The 22835-nt window shown below is 43.5% G+C and overlaps 1 protein-coding gene across 8 annotated transcripts in view; it reads right to left on the bottom strand.

Annotated features, from left to right (window-relative positions):
* Hectd4 (HECT domain E3 ubiquitin protein ligase 4) overlaps positions 1-22835 on the bottom strand; it is a 155786-nt gene that overhangs the window by 83461 nt on the left and 49490 nt on the right. For 6 of the 8 annotated variants that reach the window (XM_040731260.1, XM_040731261.1, XM_040731259.1 and 3 more), the window contains exons 8-17: positions 16388-16580; positions 12441-12599; positions 10602-10715; positions 9837-9977; positions 8693-8925; positions 8208-8353; positions 6329-6399; positions 4071-4176; positions 3165-3285; positions 2539-2667 (exon numbers count right to left, since the gene is read on the bottom strand). In XM_040731260.1, coding sequence (XP_040587194.1) covers positions 2539-2667; positions 3165-3285; positions 4071-4176; positions 6329-6399; positions 8208-8353; positions 8693-8925; positions 9837-9977; positions 10602-10715; positions 12441-12599; positions 16388-16580 — 1413 coding nt within the window. The remainder of the gene's footprint in view (positions 1-2538; positions 2668-3164; positions 3286-4070; positions 4177-6328; positions 6400-8207; positions 8354-8692; positions 8926-9836; positions 9978-10601; positions 10716-12440; positions 12600-16387; positions 16581-22835) is intronic. The other 2 variants (XM_040731262.1, XM_040731266.1) reach the window with 1 other exon arrangement.

The following is a 22835-nucleotide window of genomic DNA, read 5'->3' as shown; positions in this document are numbered from 1 at the left end:
TTGTGATGAATAACGCACACTCACAATGACAACATGATACGATGTGTTCATTTAACAACACATTTCCAGATGAAATGATGTGGCCAGAAGAAGCCCAATGCAGTGAGCTCCTCTTGGGTGGCAGGTAGGAATTTGACTTGGGAGGCCAGAGTCTGGAGTGCAGCTAGAAATATGCAGTATTTCAGGGAAGGCACTGTGTGTCTAGCAGCAAGGCCTAGCTCCCGTCCCATGCAGCACAAGAGCGCTCCTGGAAGCCCAGACACTGTCCGGGTAGAGGACTGCCTTGGGTGGTATGAGCACAGCTAAAGAAAAAAACACAACAGTAAAAAGCACATGTACAGGCGGTGAGTAAAATGAGACAAACCACAGCATGCTGAAACAGGACAAGTGATCTTGTCCTAATGTCTTAGCCCTGCACATTTAAAATGCAGCAAGTTGAAAAGCCCAGTTAAAGCAGCAGCAGCTATGAGCTACTGAACATGAAAGAACAGGACAGAGTGTCTGGGGATGCAAACTGTTAAGAAACACGAGGCAACGGCAAAGAACAGTTCAGCTCACCGTTATTTTATGATAAAATACCAGCGAACTAACTCTCTGCATGGCATCTCTATCTAGTTTCTACTTGGAGATGCTATACCACCTAGCCCATTCTGTCCTTGCTTAGAATCTATCTCTCTATACTAATTAATTAAGAATTTATAAAATACTTAATACTTTCTACTAGAAAGTATTGTTGGCATTTTATAGAACTAAGATAACTTATCATCAAAAGACGAGAATTCCTACCTGGAACAGTGTGTGATATGAGAGAATATTACTGACTATACACCACTTGACAGCACAGTATGGGGACCACAGGCCCGTCAACAACATTCTCATCATCTCACAAGGGAAATGGTATCATCCCTGATAATTAGGAAACTAAGACCAGGCAAGTAAAATAAACAATGCAGACATGCCTGTCTGTCTAAAATCTGGTCAAGGAATAAGACTGATTCATGAGTAGCAACTAGCAGATGCCTGAATTCTAGGGCTCAGGTGCATAAAGGAGGAAGAACAGAGGGCATACCATCATTCTATGGCTTACTTAGTGAAATTTTCAGGGTGGTCAAGTCACAGAGTTCATGCTGATTTCTCTTGTTTTCCGCAAAAATGATTACTTTTCATTGTATTTTGTTTGATGCTGGGTCTGTGCAATCCAGAGACTGAACTCTAACTCCAATGCTCCTGCTTCTACCTCCCAAGTACTGAGAGTACAGGCATCTATGACCACACCAGGCTTTGGATATTTTAATTTAAAAAAAAAAGTTTTTGTTTTGTTCTGTTTTAAATAAGGGTCTCACCATGTAGTCCTGGTGGGTCTAAAACTCACTGTATAGACCAAGCTGGCCTCAAACTCAGAGATCTACCTGCCTTTGCCTCTTGAAAGTTGAGATTAAAGGTGCATGCCACCATGTACAGCTTCATTTTTTTTTAATTTATGTGTATGTATGTGAGCCTACATGAGCTTATATACCACATGTCTGCAGGTACCTATGGAGGCCAGAAGAGGGCATCAGAGGCACTTACAGATGGTTGTGAGCTGCCTCATGGATCTTGGAACAGGACTGATTTCCTCAAGCACTTTATCTGCTGAGCCATTTCACCAGTCCTCGTTTTGTATTGAGGTAGGATCTCACACAGCGGTTCAGGCTGACCTAGAACATACTATGCAGCCCAGGCTGAACTTTGATTTTCCACAATCCTTCTGGCTCAGCCTCTCAAGTCCTGGGATTATGGGTATATGTCACCAGATCTAACTCTCAAAAATGAAATTTTTAACAACAATGCAAAAAGGACCTTCGCTATCTGTCAGAATTATAACTACTACTACTATAAAAACATCTGTGTGAGCCGGGCATTGGTTAATCCCAGCACTCCGGAGGCAGAGGCAGGCAGATCTCTGTGAGTTCCAGACCAGCCTAGTCTACAGAGTGAGTTCCAGGACAGTCTCCAAAACAATAGAGAGAAACCCTGTCTCGAAAAAACAAAAAAACAAAAAACAAAAAAAAAAAATCTGTGTGGTGCCATATTATCATGTGCAAACAAAAGACTGAGTTTACACAGATGTTCATTTAAAAATAGTAACAGAAAATTAAAGGAACTATATGGATAGAAGTTATTCAAAGATCAAACTGTATCATCTTAAGCTATTTAAATAAAGAATATAAAACCATACAAATATTAGAAGTGGTTAGAATGTAATGCTCTCAAACTGATTTTAAAGTGTAGTGAGATCATTTGTGGGTGCTAAACTTTACAATTCTTACAAAACAAAAAGAAACAAAGGCACAAAGAGACCACCAAGAGCATATGAATAACACGTTATGAGAGTGTCCTAAACATGATGTAAGCACTGGGCAGTGACAAAGAGACCTATGAAATGAGTGGCCTCAGACCTCTCATAAAAATATAAACAACACTGTGACCTCTGACATCATATACACAGAAATTCAGCAACTGTGGAGGAAGCATCGTTGAAATAGAGCTTGTGTTTACCTGTACCTTCAATGTCTCTCCCTGCAACGAGCTGTCACTGTCATCGTTCTCATCAGGCTTAATCAAAATAGTGTTACTGAGAAGGTGATTCTGAACTGCCATCAGATAGCGCAGGCAGGAAGATGCAGCCTTTAACACAAATAAGGACATTGAGTGACCTCCCTGCAACTGAAAGGGCTCGTGTAACCTCAAGTTTTTAAACGGTTTCCACAAGAGAAACAAAAAGAGGAAGCACACAGGTGAGAGCACACAGTTTCTCAGGCAGATCCAGGCACATGGCGTTCAGTGCAGACACTGACACACTAGCCTTCCTGCCTCCCACTAGGTGGCCCTCGCTGGCCCCTTAAAACTCTCCCCTCCCCTCACTCACATCTCTACAACAGACTCCACGCAAACCCTTCAGGAGCTTATTGGTTCCTTGTAACCTCTCAAATGTACTGATTTAGGAAATAGGGCTAAACTAACAGAGGAGATTCTCCTATGTAAAACAAAACTCCAAATGCAGTAAGCTATGGTGTCTGGAGCTGGCCTCAGAGAGGAGTGCTCTGTCTTTTCTCCTTTTCTTAGGAAAGTGCTTCAAGTGGACTGAGAGGATACAACGCTGCCTCAGTAGAGTCTTCACTTACAGGCACAGTTGAAAGGAGCTTCTGGAAATCATCCTTGGAGACGGTTTGGCACTTGGTGATTAGGATACAGGATTCTCGCACAACAATCTTCAGGATGTAGTGTAAGAGCTCATCATTGAGCCTTTAAAACAAGGAAACATAAATAGTTCACTTGGTAAAAGAAAATGAAGAAGTTAATTCGCTCTGTCATCAAAGTCATTAAACCAATGGTACACACACACCACAGAGCAAACTTGTTTCTACAAAATGGTACCGTGCCTCCTAATTCAAGTACTTTAGAAGTAACTGTAATAGGAAAACAAAGGCATCACCTCCTAGCTTGAAAATGCAGCATCTTTCACAGAGATCACTTCTGCTAAGGATGTGCCCAGGCCCAAAACACTTCACTGATAATAATACTGAAATGTGTGATTTCAGCTCTAAGGACAAGTGGAGGATTTTATTATCTTTCAGTGGGCCCAGAATTTAGGCTCAACATGCTAATCACCTTATTAGCTACAACAGGAGATTAATGATTGAACACATTTAAATGTAAGTTATTACTCATAAAAAAGGCTAGCAGTGATCAACATAGTGGATGTGTTGTAGTCTGAATGAGGCTGGGGCATTTGAACACATGGTCCTGAGCTGGTGGTGCTATTTGGAGAAGTCTTAGGGCATGTAGTCTTGCTGGAGGAAGTGTGTCAATGGCAGCGGGCTTTGGGAATTTAAAGCCTTGTGCCACTTCTTAATTCACTCTTTCTGCTTCCTGCTTCTACCACCACACCAGCTGTTATAAGCCATGCCTCCTCATCATGATGGATTCTTATCCTTCTAAACTTGCCAAACCCAAATAAACTCTTTCTTCCATAAGCTGCTCATGGTAGTGGTATTTAAACATAGCAACAAAGAAGTAATGAGTGTCACCTGTAGTGATCGTCCTCATCACTGCCAAATCGGTTGTTCTGAAGCTGCTCTGCTAGGTTGGTTAGGATCACATCTCGAAGCTGGGAGAGTCCGCTGTTTCTCTCTCCTGATACAGGACAAAATGCCATGAATGACCTTGGTAACAACACTTACAAAACCTATCTACATAGGGCTGGAGCTCCAGCATCTGGAAGGGTGGGGCAGGAGAGCTGCTCAAGTTTAAGAAGGTTGGGCCAATATCTTAACAAACTGATCTCCCATCCTAAGAAAACTGATGTTATTTTAAAAAGGTTCCAGAGGAGACTGAGGACAACTAGGACCACAGCGTTTAGATTCATGCAAACAGAAGCAAAACAGTTCCACAACCAGGGCACAGCTAGAGCCAGGTCATTCAATTTAAGTGTGATTTGTCCTCCTGGAATATTGGAATATTTAGCTTTGTTACTTCCTTAGGTTAATGCTGCTTTTACGTGTTCAATGTCTTTACCATGTGTTTTGTTGCTGCTGCTGTTATCTAGTCTAAATTAAAAGATATGCTATGTTCAAAGTATGAAAAAACAAACAAACAAAAACCCTGGGTTAGAAATCATGAAGAGAGCTGGGTGGTGGTGCGCGCCTTTATTCCCAGTACCTGGGAGGCAGGTCTATGTTAAGTTCAAAGGCAGCCTGGTCTACAGAGCAAATTCCAGGGCAGCCAGAAATGCACAGAGAAACCCAATCTTGAAAAACTGATAGACAGACAGACAGACAGACAGAAAGACAGGGAATTTTTAAAAGGGAAGAAGCTGGTTTTGGTTTTGGGTCTCATTTGTTTGACACAGGGTCTCACATATCCTAGGATGGCCTTGAATTCTCTATACAGCTTGTACTCTCTATACTTGAATTCTCTATACTTGAATTCTCTATACTGCTTGTACCTCCCACATGCTGGAAGTGCAGGCTAGAATAGGAAGTTGTTTATTTTTAGATGTGCAAATGTACAAAACATGTAGAGTCAGGACATAGGAAGAGGTATAAAGTTTGATCCTTCAATTGTCGCTTCTGCTTTCAACCTGCAGTGTTGGTGGTCTCTATGCACACACATTTTGTTGTTTGTCTTGGGTACCAGGAGGAAACGAGGGACTCTTGCATGGTAAGCCAACATTCCACCCAGGAACTACAGCACCAGCTTTTTCTTTTCTTTAAGATTTATTTATTTTATGTATATGTTTTGCCTAGATGTATGTGTATTGTGTACAAGCCTGGTGCTGGCAGAGAATTGAGCAGGAGATCCTCTGGAGCGGCAGTTATAGATGTGCTGTGAGCCACCATGCCAATGTTGGGAACCAAACCCACATCCACTGAAGAAACGACCAGTGCTCTTAACCACTGAGCATCTCTCCAGCCCTGAATACACATTTTCAAGTATGCTGACTAACAGGAAGAAAAGAAGAAGCCACTGTATCGACACTCAGCTGTTTCCTTAGGAAGAAGAAAAAATAGCATAGTCTAGCTACTCAGGAGGCCAAAGGAGAACTGAAAGTTCAAGGCCAGCCTTGGAAACTTAGCGATACACACTCTTAAAAAGTAAAAAGAGCCAGGCGTTGGTGGCGCATGCCTTTAATCCCAGCACTCGGGAAGCAGAGGCAGTAGATCTCTGTGAGTTCGAGACCAGCCTGATCTACAAAAGATAGTTTCAGGACAGAGAAACCCTGTCTAAAAAAAAAAAAAAAAAAAAAAAAGGGGGGGGCTAGAGAGATGGCTCAGCACTTAAGAGCACTGACTGTTCTTCCAGAGGTCCTGAGTTCAATTCCCAGCAACCACATGGTGACTCATAACCACCTTGAATGAGATCTGGTGCCTTCTACTGGCATGCAGAAGATTGTATGCATAATAAATAATAAAATATTTTTTAAAAAAAGTAAAAAGAGGGAACAAGAAAAAGAGATGGCTCAGTGGTTCCCAGCACCTACATGGCAACTTAACACCATCTGTAACTGCAGTTTGAGGGCATCTGACACCTTCTGGTATATGGAACTATTGGCATGAGGTGCCCAAACAAACATGCAGATAAATAATGAAAATACAGAATATAAATGGTAAGTAATTTTTCCAGGTAAAAAGAGAGCATTGGAATATAATCAATAGTAAAGTGTGTGTTTAACACATTCAAAGCCATAGATTCAATTTTTAGTAACACATACAGACACACACACACACACACACACACACACACACACACACACACACACACACGGTTGTTCACGGATAATTCTCACCTTCTGTTAAGACCAGCTTAAGTAAGTTATTGATTTCAGTTTCACCTGGGTATAAGATATTTAAGCCAGAGCTGAAATGACAGGAAAATTAAAAAAAAAGTTTTAAATTTCAGAAAATACAAACTCTATTTAAATTTTTGTTCGAGATGCCAGTCTTGCCAAATATGTAACAAAGAAAATTCCTAATCTCAGCTTTTCAAGACATCTGGAAGATTAGGGAAAAATGGTATCAGAGGAGTTTTGGGGGGGGTTGGTTTGTTTTTTGTTTGTTTTGTTTTGCTTTGCTTTTGCTTTCTGATGAGCTGTGGCATATAATCAAGGATGCAAGCTTAGCAAACAGCCTGAATATCCTATGAGTTGAGCACTTGAAAAGCCATCACAAAAACAGGACTGTGCCTATACCCTCTCTAGGAACTTCTGCCTGGTGCCACATTTGATCTGTTGCTTTAATGTTCAGCAGGAAGCAACTCAAAACATTAAAATAGTGAAAAGACACAGAACAGAACAAACCCTGGCCTCTGTGCTCATTCCTGACAGAAGATCATTACAGACCCAACATCTAAGTCTCCATTGGCCTCTAAACTATATTTGGTCATGGTACAACTCTACTTCTATGAAAGATGATTGAAATAAAATAAACATATAATCAAGAAAACAATACTGAAGTCATCTAAGATACAGAATGAATTTGAGGGCAGCCTGGTCTACACAGTGAGTTTCAGGCCAGCCAGAGCAACATAATGAGATCCTGTCTCAGAAACTGATTAATTAATTCACAATAATTAGTAGCTGAGCATGAAGGTACTTGCCTGTAATTGCAGAAATTAAGACTGAGATAGAAGAATCTAAAATTCAAGGTCAGCCTGGGCTATATCAAAAGTTCCAATCTCAAAAAAAAAAAAACCCCTAAAATTCTCACTGGACCTATGGCTCATAAATTCCATGGTGAGGAGGTTGAGCAGGTTGGGCAAGATGCTTGCTATGAAAGTATAAGAAACAGGCTCCATCTCCAGCACCCATGTAGAACAGTTGGGCACAGCAGCACACAGTAAGTCCAGTGCTGGGAGGCAGACAAGAGGACAAACGGGGGCTTGCTGGCCAGCTAATCTAGCCAACAGGTAAAGTTCTGGTTCCATGAGAGGGACCTGTTCTTTTTAGACAGGGTCTCACTCTATAGCTCTGGCTGGTTTGGAACTCACTATGTAGACCAAGCTGGCCTTAAACTCACAGAGATAGACCTGCCTCTGCCTCTAGAGGACTGGGATTAAATGTATACACTGCTATACCCAGCTCAACAAGATTTAAAAAAAAATAATTACTATTATTGTGTGTGTGTGTGTGTGTGTGTGTGTGTGTGTGTGTGTGTGTGTGTGTGTAAGTGCAGGCATGTTCACGCCACAGTGTACATTTGGAGGTCAGAAAACAACCTTCAGGAGTTTGTTTTTTCCTTCTGTGGTGAGTTCTGGGAATTAAACTAAGGTCATCATTCTTGGGTGGCAAAGAGTCATCTCTGTAGCCCTCCAACATGATTTTGAGCAGGTTGATGCTCATGCCAACCTCATGAACCTACTTGGTAGGTGTCATTTAATTCCATCTCACAGCTGAGGAGACAAGCATCGAACTATGGCCAGAGCCAATGTGAGTGGCAGAGCAAACTTTAGACACCAAGACTGCTCCATGCCAAAGCATGCTCCAAATCACCCTGCCACATTCACGCTTGACAAGATCCTAGTTATCGGCAACTGTCTACTCTACAAGTTTGCTCTTTTCACAAAGGAAATGTGCTTCAGTTGGTGAGGTCCATAATCCTAGTGGGTTGAGCTATCTAGGCTACAGCCTGCATGGGGAGGTCTGGTACGTCGCTTACTTTGCTGTTTACCTGATAGCAAGACAGACCTCCTTCTGAATTTCAGGGCAGATTTGGTCCTTTGGTGCCATTAACAACTGCCAAAGAAGCAATCCTGACCGCCGAACGATGTCTCGATTCCTTTCAGTTTGTGGGCTGAAGAAAAATTTAAACACCACCTACAGAAACATAAGAGGCAGAGCTAAGTATGCTCGTTCCACCCAGGATAAAATTAGCTCTCTAGAAGAAAGCACAGGGTAGCTGTTCTTGTGAAATGATAACCAGGTATATTTTCAACCCCACTCTCTCACAATGCACAATGGGATATAGTAAATATCTTACACACATTAACAGCAATGAGACAACATTCATAATGGAAGCACAATGTGCATGATGGATGACAACCCTAGTTATAGGACTGCAAGGAGGTAAGATGCAAAACAGGCTGCTGAAGGCACTTCTTCTGGGAGGAGGTGGCCACCGTCCGTCATCTTGTTACGCTCACACAGAATGTGTACCTGAAAGACAACGAGGATGCAGCGTACGATACAGGTGTCTCCATTAACCATGGCCTTCTCCATGATGTCACAAATGCTGCTCAGATGGCGTGCCTCAATGGGATGCTGCTTGCCCAGGACGCTAGTGATGGGAAGGTTGGGGTTCGTGGCCAGAAGATTTAGCTGGTGAATGCACATTGCACCAACATGGTGAAGTAACTGGTTTATGACCTCATTCGTGCTGATGGCTTCTTCTGGAATATACAAAGGAAGCATGGTGAGGAAAGACATGACAGTGTCCCAGAAGAGCAACTCTCCAGTGTATAAAAGGTATGAAAACACAAGGACAGACCCATGGTGCCCATCAATGCACTGCTGCTCCAGAAATCTTCCTGCCACAGTGTGAGATATAACACAGGCAGCTACCACTTACTGAACTGGTTATGTGTGCTTAAAAATGAGATAAAGTTTGACATGCATGGTTACAAATTTAAATTCTTTTAGTCCTATTTTACAGACCAATAAACAAAGAGTGAGAGAGGTTAAGTTACCCTAAATCAAACAACTACAAAGTGATAAAGCTAGGGTTTGAATTCAGGCCATTTCAGCTGATGCTGGTAACCACTCTAGAAGACTGAGAGCCATCTTCCATGGCTGCCCTACAGAAGAAGCTCTGTCCACAAGTATCCCCCTCCCCCATAGAACTCAGCAATTCTATCCTATTTGGATAGATGTTTATCAATTGAACCTAAGGATTAATAAGCATTTTTTAATATAATTACTTCAAAGCTCATGGATAATTTCAGGCATTCAGAGGATGGAGGTGGAATAAAATCTAAATAAAGCAAAGTATAAGAAAGACCTCTTTGGGAGCTGAAGAGAACACTCAATGGTCAAAAGCAATAGGTGTTCTTCCAAAGGACATGGGTTTGAGTCTCAGCATCTACAATGCAGTTTCAAAGACCATAAAAGGCGGCAAAACCTCCACATTTACATACATGCTTTATGATTTATATGATTTTTCCTTCCCCATAGCCAGCCTTCCCCGCCATGGACAACAGTGGGCTTTAGTTCATAAGTTCCAAGAAGGAAGCTGTGGATACAACTTCCCACCTACCATTGTCCCTCTAGTCTGACATATTTGGGGGCTGAGCATACCGCTCACCTTTGGGCTCAGTGATGACATGGCTGACCCCCAGTCTCTGGCACACATAATGGAAGGCCTGGTTCCCAGGATTGCACCACTGATCGATGTAGTCGTTTGAGCAGGTCCATAGCATATTGTTCACTGTATCGTAACAGGCACCTGGAAACAGCACAGTTTTACACATATCCCCACAGAACTGCCAAAGAACAAAGGGCAAGAATTCCCCCCAGTCCTGACAGCCACACCTCTACTCGAAAAGAACTATGTGACAACACAGTAAATTGGAACTGAGGAAAAAGCTTTGCAGTTTTGCTCAGCTCCTATGTGAAAAGGAACAAGTCACAAAATACATGGCTTGTAGCAACTAATTCATATGATCTACATCCAAAAAGGATTCAGATAGCTTTCATGAAAAATCCAGGAACACCAAGAACAGGTAACACCAACACACAATAAAAAGCTCTAGAGAGTCCCAAACTTCAATATATGCTCCCTGATAGTCAGGACAAAGCATCAGGTCCATTTTCTAACACGTGTTCTTCAGAGGAATAAGCCTTTGCATGACATAAAACTTGGAGACTGTAACAGGCATCATCTTACAATGTGATGTGGGCATCTTCAATGACAGTTCATCTGTCATCTGGCAGGTGAGTTCCTAAATTAAAGGGTATTAATGTTTCTTTCTTTAAAGGAAACTGGAATGCCACAGAGAATTGACAAGACTTTCAAGAGCATTTGTTCAAGCTGAATCTTCCAAGGAAATAGGTGTAATTTGTGTCTTACCCAATCCTGGTACAAGAGCACCACGTCCCAGTGAGCTTCCAGCAGCATCTATAAGATCTGCACGACTTGTGAACTGACCATCTGAAATGTTATACACCAAGCTGGAGGCCAGGACTGTGGAAACAGATAGCTGTTTAATGATCCTGAAGTCTACTCTTTAAAGTTGCCATTATAGGCTCCGATCCTGACTTCTTGTGAAAATACCTCTGTTGTTGTTGTCTATTGTCTTCATAAACTTAACATTGAACTATATTTTTGAAAGTGAATTTAAAACAGCAACATTGACATGAAGGTGTTTTTCTACTTTAGAAGGTCAAAAGACAAAGTGTAAAATCATGGGTGGCATCACAAGATGGCAGCTTGTTGGGAATCGTTTGAGGTTGCTGTCCTTCCCAGCTTTGGGTGTTTAGGGGTGAATTCCAGCTCTACCGCATCTGAATGGCATGGGAAAGTCATTAGCCTCTCAGGTTCATCACTTGCAAAGCAGAGATGATATAAGGGGCTGTGTTGGATAGCTTTATGTCAACTTGACACACTTTAAAGCCACCCAGGAGAAGGGAACCTCAATTGAGAAAATGCCTCGGTAAGACTGGGATATAGGCCAGTCAGTGGAGCATTTTCTTAAATAGTGATTGATGGGGGAGGACACAGCCCATTGTGGGTGGGGCCATCCCTGGGTGGGGATCCTGGGTTCTATAAGAAAGCAGGCTAGGCAAGCCATGAGGAGCAAGCCAGTAAGTAGCACCCCTCCAGGGCCTCTGCATCAGCTCCTGCCTCCAATTTCCTGCCCTGCTTGAGTTCCTGCTCTGACTTCCTTCAGTGATGGACTGAGAGGTAGAAATATAAGCTAAATAAACCCTCTCCTGCTGGGTGGTGGTGGTGCACGCCTTTAATCCCAGCACTTGGGAGGCAGAGGCAGGCGGATCTTTGTGAGTTCGAGGCCGGGCTGGACCGACAGCCTCCAAAACAAACAAACAAACAAAAAAAACCTTTTCCTCCCCATCTTGCTTTTGGCCATGGTGTTTTATCCAAAATCCCAGGAGACCTTTAATCCCAGAACTCAGGAAGCAGAGACAGGTGAATTACTGTAGTTCTAGACCAGATAGGGGTACATGGTAAGACCCTGCATAAAAAATAAAACAAGCTTAAAAGTTATAGTTTGAAGGCTAGGGTGTAGCTCAGGAGTAAGAACAGCCACATACACAGGCCCTGGGTGCCATCCTCAGCACCAAATAAACTAACAAATCCTTAGTCTGTAACTCATTGACCATCATTATTTTGTGTTATCAGAGAGCAATAACTATAACAGAGTAAGTTTAAATAATAAATAAGAATGCTTTATATTTCAGGAATCTGAACACCTCAGTTGGTGATGCTGTTTGGGAAAGTTATAGGGAGGTGCCACCTTCGGGAGGAAATATGTCACTGGGGACAGGCTTTCAGATTTTAAAGTCTCACACCTTCTAGATCCTTCTCTCTCCTACACGCTTGTTATAAAAGATGCATTTTCTGTGCTGGGTATGGTAGCACACACATTTAATCCCAGCACTCAAAGGCAGAGGCAGGAGGATCTCTGTGAGTTCAGCCTGGTCTACAAAATGAGTTCCAAGACAGCCAGGGCTATGTAGAGAGATTCTGTCTCAAAAAAGGAAAGAAAAAAAAGTGATTTTTTTTTCAGCTTTTTGCTCTGCTATGACAGACCCTTATTCCTCTGGAACAGTATCAAAATAAAACTCTTTTCTTAAGTTGCCTTTGGTCATGGTGTGTTATCATAGCAACAAAAAAAGTAACTAATTCAAAGATACATCGGGAAGAGCATTCCAAATAAAATTTACTTACTTTTTAAAGATGACAGACCACTTGTTCCACCAAAAAGAGAGCGAGTGGCAGAGCTGCCTGACCCCCCTGGAGGTGGGACTAGCATCACCAAGTACGTGCCACAAGTGTACATGGGTGTCTTCCGCAGCATTTTCAGAGGAAGGCCACAGCTAGTATTTGCTGGAAAAGGGAATAAAAATGCTTGGTAAAGTATTGCATTCTGGTGAATCTGATTACCAAGTCAGAATTAGATATAATAAGGGAGTCCACACGAAACAAAGATAGGCCATGATTAGAAAGAAGAGGAGCTGAAGAGATGGGCCAGGATTATGAGCACCGGCTGCTTTTCCAGGGGACCCAGTTTCCATTCCCAAGCCCTACAGAGCAGTTCACAAGTATAACTCCAGTTCCAGGGGATCTGAATCCCTCTTCTAGCTTCTGAGGGTACTAGGCACACAAGTGGTGGTGCACAGACACACATGCAGGCAAAACACCCATCATATGAAATAAAAGAAAATAAAAAGGTTAAGCAGAGAGAGAGAGCAAGAATTATTTTCTGACTCCAGAGGCTGACCCCAAGTCTCCTATGGGATGGCCTGACTGTCCTAAAGGTGTTCCCAATGTTCAGTATGCCTGATGACTCTAAAAATTCTTCCGAAATAATGAATGTTTACATGGAATAAAACTCAAAACAGAATTCCTATTGTCATTTAACCGGGAGTTGACACTCTAATTAAGCTGTTTTTGTTGTTGTTTTGGTTTTTTGACACAGAGTTCCTCTCTGTAGTTCTGGCTCTCCTGGAACTGACTGTCTAGACCAGGCTGGCCTGGAACTCACAGACATCTGCCTGCCTCTGCATCCCGAGTACTGGGATTAAAGGCACACCCAGCTCCTGCTGTTTTTCATTTTATATAAAACAATTTTTGAAACAATGTATCACTGCCTGGCCTAGAACTCACAGATAACCACCTGACTCTGGCCCTTGAGTGCCCATTTTAAAACAAAATTTTGATAAGTCTATTATGTCACACTCACTGCAAAGAACTTTGGGCACAGAATCAACCAAAACTTCCAGCTACCCAGGGCTTTCAGGACATTTCTCACATGGTAATTTTAAGCCTGCATGACTTACAGTATCCATCATATACACATTTCTTTCTACTTTGAGGGTCAGTGACATAAGATACCATCAACAGAGCCAGGTGGTGGTAGCATACGCCTTTAATCCCAGCACTCAGGAGGCAGAGGCAGGCGGATCTCTGTGAGTTCGAGGCCGGGCTGGACTGACAGCCTCCAAAACAATACAGAGAAACCCTGTCTCGTAAAAACCAAAAAAAAAAAAAAAAAAATACCATCAACAGAATAACTATTGTTTCTAGTCAGGAGGTATGGAATGCACATCATCTCCCCTTGCATCCAGGCACTGAAGAGTGGAGTGGACCAAGATGTCAGCAGGAAGTACACCGGGGCTTTGGGAAGCTGACAGGCTACAAAACACAATTATTCATAGTCTTAACAGAGAGAAAGATCATTCTTGGGGTTTAGATCAGAAGAATGTGTAAAATGGAATCTACTCTTTCTTTCTTTCTTTCTTTCTTTCTTTCTTTCTTTCTTTCTTTCTTTTCTTAACTCATGTTTTAATTTGCCCACAGGGCTCAGAAGAGGACATTGGATCCCCTAGAGCTGGAGTGATAGGTGGCTGGAAGCCAACATGTGAGTGCTAGGAATCCAACTCCAGTCTTCTGCAAGAGCAGCAAGGGAACCTATTCTTTCAGATGTTTTGAATACTTCTACTTTCAACAGCTCCATTTTAAAAACTTACACCCTCAACAACATATATTTTTACCCAGAACATCAGTTTCTGTGGTAATAAAAATCCAAAAAGGGAGTAAGTAGAAAACTAGAGCAACTGTGCAGTCTAATATGTTCACCAAAGTGTTTTCACAAACTTACTGGCAGAAAACACATCTTAGTTTGTCACAGAAAAAAACTCCACATTTTAAAAATTATCTTTATTTTTATTATTTACTGATTGGTGTAGTATGCATACTTGCATTGCGTATGTGTCAAGTGTGTGTATTCATGGGGTGGAGGCCTGAGGTCAACTTCAGGTGACATCATTAAGGAGTTGTCAACTTTACTTTTGTTGTTTCTGTTTTGAGTCAAGGTCTCACTTGTAGGCTTGGCTAGCCAGGAACTAACTATGTAGACCAAGATAACCTTGAACTCACACAGAACCAATCCCCAGTCCTGGGAGCACAACAGTACAGCACTATAAGAGTGAAGCCTTTTTTCCCTTAAGTTCTGGGGAGCAAATTCAGATTCTCATGCTTGCTTTGCATGAACTTTACCAACTGAACCATCTCCAGAACCAAAGCTTCAGAGTCTGTGAATGGTTATTAATTAATTAATTAATTAATCTTCATGGACCCATGTAGACTAGAGCTGGTGGGTTTTCAGTGTAGTCGCATCATGTTAAAGAACACAAAACTCATATAAAGGTACACCAAAAATCACACTTTGTGGGGCTGGAGAGATGGCTCAGAGGTTAAAAGCACTGACTGTTCTTCCGTGGTCCTGAATTCAATTCCCGGCAACCACATGGTGGCTCACAACCACCTTAATTGAAATCTGGTACCCTCTGCTGGCCAGTAGGCAGTAGGCTATATACACAATAAATAAATAAAATATTTTTTAAAAATCACACTTTGTTTAAAGATATCAGTTTTCAAAAAAAAAGTCTAAATGTATGTTGTCCTTGGGTCAGAAGACAGAAGTGTACTACACACATACACACACTAGCAGTTGGGTCTGGAGTATGCTCCTATGGGTGGGCTCAACTTAGGTAGTAGAGACAGGGATCAGGAGCTGAAGGCCATCCTTGGCTGAATGAGATCACAGTGGAGGAACGTTTGCAGAGCTGGGAGGTAGGTTGTTGTTTTTCTTTTTCTTTTTTTTTAAGGATTTATTTATTATGTATATAGTGTTCTGCCTACAGGCCAGAAGAAAGCACTATATCTCATTACAGATGGTTGTGAGCCACCATGTGGTTGCTGGGAATTGAACGCAGGACCTCTAGAAGAGCAGCCTGTGCTCTTAATGTCAGAGCCATCTCTCCAGCCCCTGTTTTTCTTTTTCTTTCATTAAACGAAGAAAGCAGATTCACTAAGTATACTGAAAAGAATTTGGTGGGTATGGAAGTATATATAAAAACAGACTAAGATTTTAGCCTGTCATCAAAGAGCCTACTTTTTGGGTGTCTTCTTTACATTTGTTTATTTACTCTGTGTGAGTATGTGTACTTATGGGTCAAAATTCTGTGAGTCAGTTCTCTGCTTTCACCTTTACATGGGAACCAGGGATCAAACTCAGATCATCAGCCTTAACCACAAATACCCTTACCTAACAATGAGCCATTAGGTAAAAAGAATTGTTTTGTGCAAGTATCTCCTTGAACTCAAATAGTCTAAGCCAAGATAAGGCAAGCATTAACAAAGTACTCACACTGATACCACAGAGGCCAGTGGCAACAAGTCTTTGTCCTTAACCTCTAATATAAACAATAAAGTATCTACTGGATAGCCTCATATGAATTCACCACAAGAGCTTGTCTTCCTAGTGTTTCAAACAGTGAAAGAGTTAAAGCAGAGAATCAAACCTATTTTAGCTCTGACTCAGGTTTGGGGTGATCTCACACAGCCCAGGCTAGTCTCTCACTCGTGATCTCCCGCCTTAGCTTCCAAAGTGCTAGGACTGCAGGTGTGTACTGCTGAAGCTAATTGCATTTACGTATCTTCCCTGATGGCGGAGAGACAACTACAAGTAAAGCAGAACTGTTCCAGGGCTCACACTCTACTCACAACCGAGACCCGCTGGTCACTGATGAGGGAGATGCAGGGAAGGTAGGATCTGTGTGCTGTGCTGAGGTGCTGTATGCAGGCGGTCAGGAAGAGGCACACAAACGCACCTGCTTGATCCTCCTTCAGGGTGTTGGAGATGGTGGAGCCGGTCAGGGCAGCCAGTGTCGCCGACGGGGAGGCTCTGTACCGAGACAGTCTGCTCAGGAGCATCTCATTAATGCTTTTGGCAGATTCACCCTCTTTTCTCATTAGGATTGTGCGCTCCTGAAGTGGGCTGGCTACAAATACCCCATTTTCCACCTAATATTTAAAGAAAAAAAAAGGCCCTGAGATGATGCTTCCTTCCATCCAGTCAGCAGTTATCTTCTGAGACTGTTTCTGTGGCCAGGAGGCTTACAAAGCATTTTCCAGACACCTAAGCAAATGCATCTTTCCATGCAAACTCCTTCCATGCTGCAGAGAGCTGCTTCACACAGGAAAGGCTAGGCTCACTCTCAGAGCTGTCGTTCTTCATGACAGCCCATATTCAAAGTGAATCCGCTGACCTTAACTCATTCTGCAAAATACCCTTATACTGAATCCCACAGGCAGTTGTTCACTGATTATAAGCCTTTTAACAGGTACAAGTGAGAGGAAAACAAATCAACCAGTCCTTGATTTGCTGCTGAGATTAACGTGTTTTGGAAAAATAACTAATTGCTAAGACTTAACCCATCTTTCCTCAGTAGTGCCATCTGCCTGGGCATGACTGAGCAATCCTGGCACAAGTCAGCTTGGCTAAACACACACAAGCTTCCAGTACACCTTAGCTGGCCTGCAGGTTCTCTCACCCAGCAAGTCTCTCAACAATGTGGATCTGACTTGCAAACAAACCACCTACATGCTTTCCTTTCCTCCACCTTTCTTTCCTTCCCCCAGTCTTCTTTCCTTCCCTGTAGCAGATTTTCTTTTGGGCCACCAACCAGCTCCCCAATAAAGACATAGAGACTTAATATTAGTTATGAATGCTCAGCTTTAGTTTGGAAATTTCTGGCTAGTTTTTTTTTTTAATTTAAATTAACCTGTTTCTCTTCATTTACATTTTGCCTTGGGGCTTTTTCCTCCCACTTCTTCTTCTTCTTGAGACAGGGTTTCTCTATGTAGCCCTGGCCACCATAGAACACTCTCTGTAAACCAGGCCAGCCTTGAACTCACAGAGATCTGCCTGCCTCTCTGCCTCCCTGAGTGCTAGGATTAAAGGCTTGCGCCACCACTGTCTGGCCCCTTGGGGCTATACGCCTACTCTGTTTCAGAATATTACTTTAACTATGTAGAGGTACATCGCATGTTTATGCTACATTTGTTTAACGATGTAAAGGTGTGTTGCTTTGCCTGACTAAGGCACCTGATTGGTCTGGTAAAAAGCTGAATGGTCAATAGCTAGGCAGGATAGGCAGGGCTGATAGGCAGAGAGAATAAGTAGGAGGAACAATCTAGGCTTGAAAGAGAACAAGAAAAAATGAGAGAGAATGAAGGAGAAAGAGAAAGATGCCCAGAGCCAGCCAGAAAGACATGGAGAAGGTCATACAGAATGAAAGCTAAAAAAAACCCTGAGTCAAAACATAAATGAAGAGAAACAGGTTAATTTAAGTTATAAGAGCTAGTGGAACAAGTATAAGATAAGGCCGAACATTCATAATTAATAAGTCTCCGTGTCATGATTTAGGGGCTGGAGGTCCAAGAAACCCTGCTACACTTCCCTCCATCTTTCTTTCTTACCTTTTTTTTGAGACAGGGTATCATGTAGCCCAGGCTGGCCTCAAGTTCATATGTAGCCATAGCTGGCCTTGGACTCTGATGCTCTGCCTCCCAGTGCTGGGAGTACAGATCTACACGTCATGTCTCTGTCTTCTTTCTTTTTTCAAACACTTTCCTAGCTTCCTTCATTGCTGAAGACTCAGATTGCTTCCCAGAAGCTTCTCTTCCTCACTTTTTCTCCCGTTGCAGACTTCCCAAGAAGAAGCATCTCTCTCAAGTCATTGGAGATGGCTCCCAGGTCCTGGCTTCTCCCTCCCCTCCTCCTCGGCTTTCTCCTGACTGCCTGCTCTACTGACACAGAGAAGGCACACACACACACACACACACACACACACACACACACACACACACACACACACACACACACACACACCTGCACTTGGGTTCACTGTCAAATGACTCAGTCTGGGCAGTGAGATGGCTCAGGAGGGAAAGGCCCTTGCTGCCATATTAAATAATCTGAGTTCCAATTCTGGAACACACATAATACAAGGAAAAAAAACAATCTCTACAAGTTGTCCTATGACCTCCACATACACCACAGCATGTGTACATGTGTGGGCTTATGTGTGCATGTGTTTGAAAGAATATGGGTTTGGGGGCTGGAGAGATGGCTCAGAGGTTAAGAGCACTGACTGTTCTTCCAGAGGTCCTGAGTTCAATTCCCAGCAACCACATAGTGGCTCACAACTATCTGTAATGAGATCTGGTGCCCTCTTCTGGCCTACAGGGATACATGCAGGCAGAATACTGTATACATAATAAATAAGCAAACAAATAAATAAATCTAAAAAAAAAGAATATGGGTTTGGTTTTTTTTTTTTTCCTTCAAGACAGGGTTTCTCTATGTAGCCCTGGGAACAGTGTCACCTCATAGTCCAGAGATCTACCTGCCTCTGTCTCTCCAGTGTTGGGATTAAAGGTATGTGCCACTATCACCCTGCTTGACAGAGTATGTTTTTTAAACAAAGACTGATTCATCTCAGGAGACCTGTGTTAACCAATGCCCCTACACACTCAGCCTCCTAGACACAGAGGGCCTCAGAAACCCATCCCACCAGAGAAGACAGCTAGCCTGGCTTGCTGCTACAACCCCTGCAAACAAGAATGATGGTGCCAAGGGTCAAGTCTTTAGAAGCCCACAGAAAGCAAAGCCAGGGTCCAGAGGGAAAGGCTGACAGCAAATGGCAAGAGAAAGCACACACTGAGAAGTGCAGTCAGAAGCCCCAGGGCAGCTGCACATGTGTTCACAGATAAGGGAAGAGCTCTCTGGGGAGCCCCAAACTGCTGCTGTGCTCCCACACCTTCTGCTTCCTATCCTCCTAGGTATGTATGGCCTATTAACTCTGTGCCTAAAGACCAAAAGACCCACCTTCCTCTTAACTCCCTTGCAGTGGTCTTGGCCCCAGACCTTTGGAGTTTCTGCTTTTGTGGTCTCCATGGCTTAGCCCTTGCCTGGTTTGTCAGTGAAGCACTTACTTTGTATAAATAAGTAGAGCCAACAGGGACCCTACCCTGCGAGTTCCTCTCCTGCCTCCTAGCTCCACTATCTCCACTTACGGAACATCTCGGGGCTGGCTCAATCCCATCATTCAGACCTCAGAAAGACACCAACTCAGAACACTCTTCCCTGCTCGCCCATCGGTCTCCCCACCATCCACAACGGAGCACATTCCACTGTTTTGCTCCTGCATATCCTTATCTGTCTGAAATGACCACACAGAAACTCATTCATGGCTTGTCCTTGAATGCCAGCTGCCTGAGAGAAGTGCCTGCCTTGCTCACCAGAATATCCCCGGCACTGGAGAGGCATTCCCACAGGACCTCCCTCACATCCAGCTCCAGCCTCTGCGGTAGTGCCCCATTCTCTCTACTGCTTCTGCCTTAAGCTGGGTCCCCCTTATCTCACTGCTCCCACCCCTGCCTCTGGCATTTCTACTTAAATCGCCCTTTTTGCCTAAAATTTAACACACCCACTTCTTACTGCATTGTTTTACCCCACCCTCATGATCTATTTATGTTATACAACTCTAAATATAACCCTGTAAAAGCATCCAAGACAAAAATCGATCTCATTAAGCTTGGCATTCAAAAGCATTACCCATCTGGCCCTATGAGGAAATCAATAGCTAATGTAAAACAGCCCCTGGCTGCACTCAGTGCTCTGCAAACCGAGAGAGATGACAAAGCAGCAGTGAGCAGCAGGAGGAACGGGTTTAGGGCAAGCATGAGTATGAGTACTAAATCAGTACAATCGCAGTGCTAGGTTGACTATACTCTGAGCCAAGCAACCATCATCTCAGGGAGTTCAGCTGCACCCCCTGGCAAAAAGGGTTATCCTTGAGTATGTTAAACCTTTTATATAATCACTCATGGAGGAGTGGGGAGGGTCAGAGACCCTCACGTGAATATGCAGCCCCTCCCTAACACCTGCTGTATGCATCTCTGCCTCAACTATGCATGGCCCTGGGGAAAGGCTAATAGTATGTATAGATCAGGGAAGACTGAGGGAGAAGGGCTCCCTCTCTGCAGCTACAAGGAAGTCCTGTTGTTGGGTAAAGGCTTTTCAAGCGCCCCCTCTTGGGGAGGAGCTCCTACATCTCCATAAATTAACCTCTCATCTACAGTCTGTAAGGAAGCCTAACAAACTCATTAGTTTTAAGGAGTGAACCTTTGCAGTTTTAGCAACACTCATGGCTACTGACCTCAAAAGGAGGAGCGAGAAGCATTATAGTTAGCAGTGACAAGGGGTTTCTCTCCCAGTCCAGGCCACTGGCCAGCTCTCACCAGCCTTCTACTGCCACTTAATGTATTTGCCCCACACCAACCAACAATCACTTTAAAATCCCATAAATAAATCCCAGGACTGGAAAGATGCCTCAGTAATTAAGAGCACTTGGTTCCCACCATCTACTTAGGGTGACTCACGACTGTAACTCTAGCTCCAAGGGATCTAATGCCCTAGCCTCTGTGGGCACTGGCACTCACATACAGACACATAATTAAAAATAAAATAATTTTTAAAGTACCATAAATCCACATCCTGTCCTGTTTAAGCCCTTTGTTGACTTCCTAGCTACACTAAAACACATGATACCCGTGAAATGGCTCAGTCAGTAAAGACGTTTGCTGTCAAGCCTGAGGAACCCAACTCCCACAAGCTGTCCTCTGACCTCTATTTGCAATGCTTCCCCTCCCGTGCAATAAATGAATGTATTTTAAACAATCCGTGCTATTATGAAGACCCTCTGTCACCATGTTCTCCATGACCATGGCCTGCCCCTCCTGAATGCCACACTGGCCTTCTAAAATGCAGGCTTTGTTACTTGCTGGCCCCTCTTTGCAGACTGTCCACTCTCTGCAGTTTCCCAAGATTGTTCTTATTTTAGCATCAAGGTGCCATGTCCCAAGAAAGCCTTTGGTCCCAAGCAAACTGCTCACCCTGCCTGTTAGGGAAGGCCCCACTGGCCATGTAAGATACAGAAGACCTTGTCCTCTCCCACCGCTCTACTTTCTTTCCTCCCAGCATTTAGCACCAGCTGTATCTATGTTTTCTTCCCCTTTTCTTAATTAACTCCCATGCTCCTACACAAGCCCATGAAGACAAAGGTTCCCAACCAGCTACCCAGACAAAGCAATACAGTAGTTACTCATTTAAAACTAAATGAAGAGCTAGGCATGCTGGCAAATGCTTTTAATCCAGCACTTTGGGAGCACAGGAAAACAACAACAACAAAAAGCTTGTGTGGATGAAAGAGGGTAGTTTACTTATCCAGGTCAGTTTGTGGGAAATCAACTCCTAGGGAGAAGGAGGAGAGATCCACTAAGGATTGAGGAATTATACTGGCCTGCCCCTGTCACCTGGCAGAATACACTCAGGCAGTAAGTACCCTGGTTGGCCCAGAATTCCATCTCTACTAGTCTGGACGATGCAAAGACCCCAGCCCACTTATGCTCACTTCTTTTCCTGCTCTATGAGGCAATCAGGACTTTTCCTGTCTCCCTCTTCTCGTTTGCCCTCTCTGTCTCTGTCTCTTTACCTCTTTTCTTGCCTCCCCCTCAATAAAACTTTCAATATGAATCACGTCTACAAGTCTGTTTTCCCACCCCCCACCACCTCACACCCCCGTTCTGGGACCTTTTGGTCCCAGTATGGGACCAGGACTTCCCCTACCTGTGGTCCTAACCCATTATGCATTATTCCTAACACCCAGGACTTACAGAGAGTACAAGAAGGCAAGGTGCCACTGAGTGCACAGTGAGATTCAGCATTTACAGAAGCAGGAGACTTTCCAGGACAAAACAAACAAGGCCTAAGGAGTCCCCAGGAGGGGATCCAGGCAGGCTGCAGTGCAGGCTATTCTGTGGCCCCAAGGTTGGAATTCTAAGAGTCTGGAATTTCAGGAGGCCCATATCCCCCACCCCACCCCCACCCCACACACACACCCTGGGCAGAATAATCTCTGCAGTTACCCACACAGTTGCACAGTTGAGGCCCCTGCCCTGAACTTCACCATGTTACTTTTGCATGTAAGCATGAGGCTCAGAGCAGCTTGATGTGAGCTCTGCTCCAGGGACTTTCAATGTCACAGTCCAGTAAGGCTCCCAGCTGAGTGAAGCTGAAGGTGTAATGGCTGCTGCGCCCACAGGCAGCAGAACTGCATACTGACACATCTAGAAGTCACTTGTTTGGGACAGTCAGTTATATAGGATGCCCGCCACACCTCCTCCCCTTCTCTCCACTCCTTCCTTCCTTCC

Source organism: Mesocricetus auratus, unplaced genomic scaffold (genome assembly GCF_017639785.1).
Source record: "Mesocricetus auratus isolate SY011 unplaced genomic scaffold, BCM_Maur_2.0 Super-Scaffold_100025, whole genome shotgun sequence".
NCBI classification, from domain to species: domain Eukaryota; kingdom Metazoa; phylum Chordata; class Mammalia; order Rodentia; family Cricetidae; genus Mesocricetus; species Mesocricetus auratus.
The sequence above is the reverse complement of the archived record's forward strand: the minus strand, read 5'-3'. Positions and strand labels throughout refer to the sequence as shown.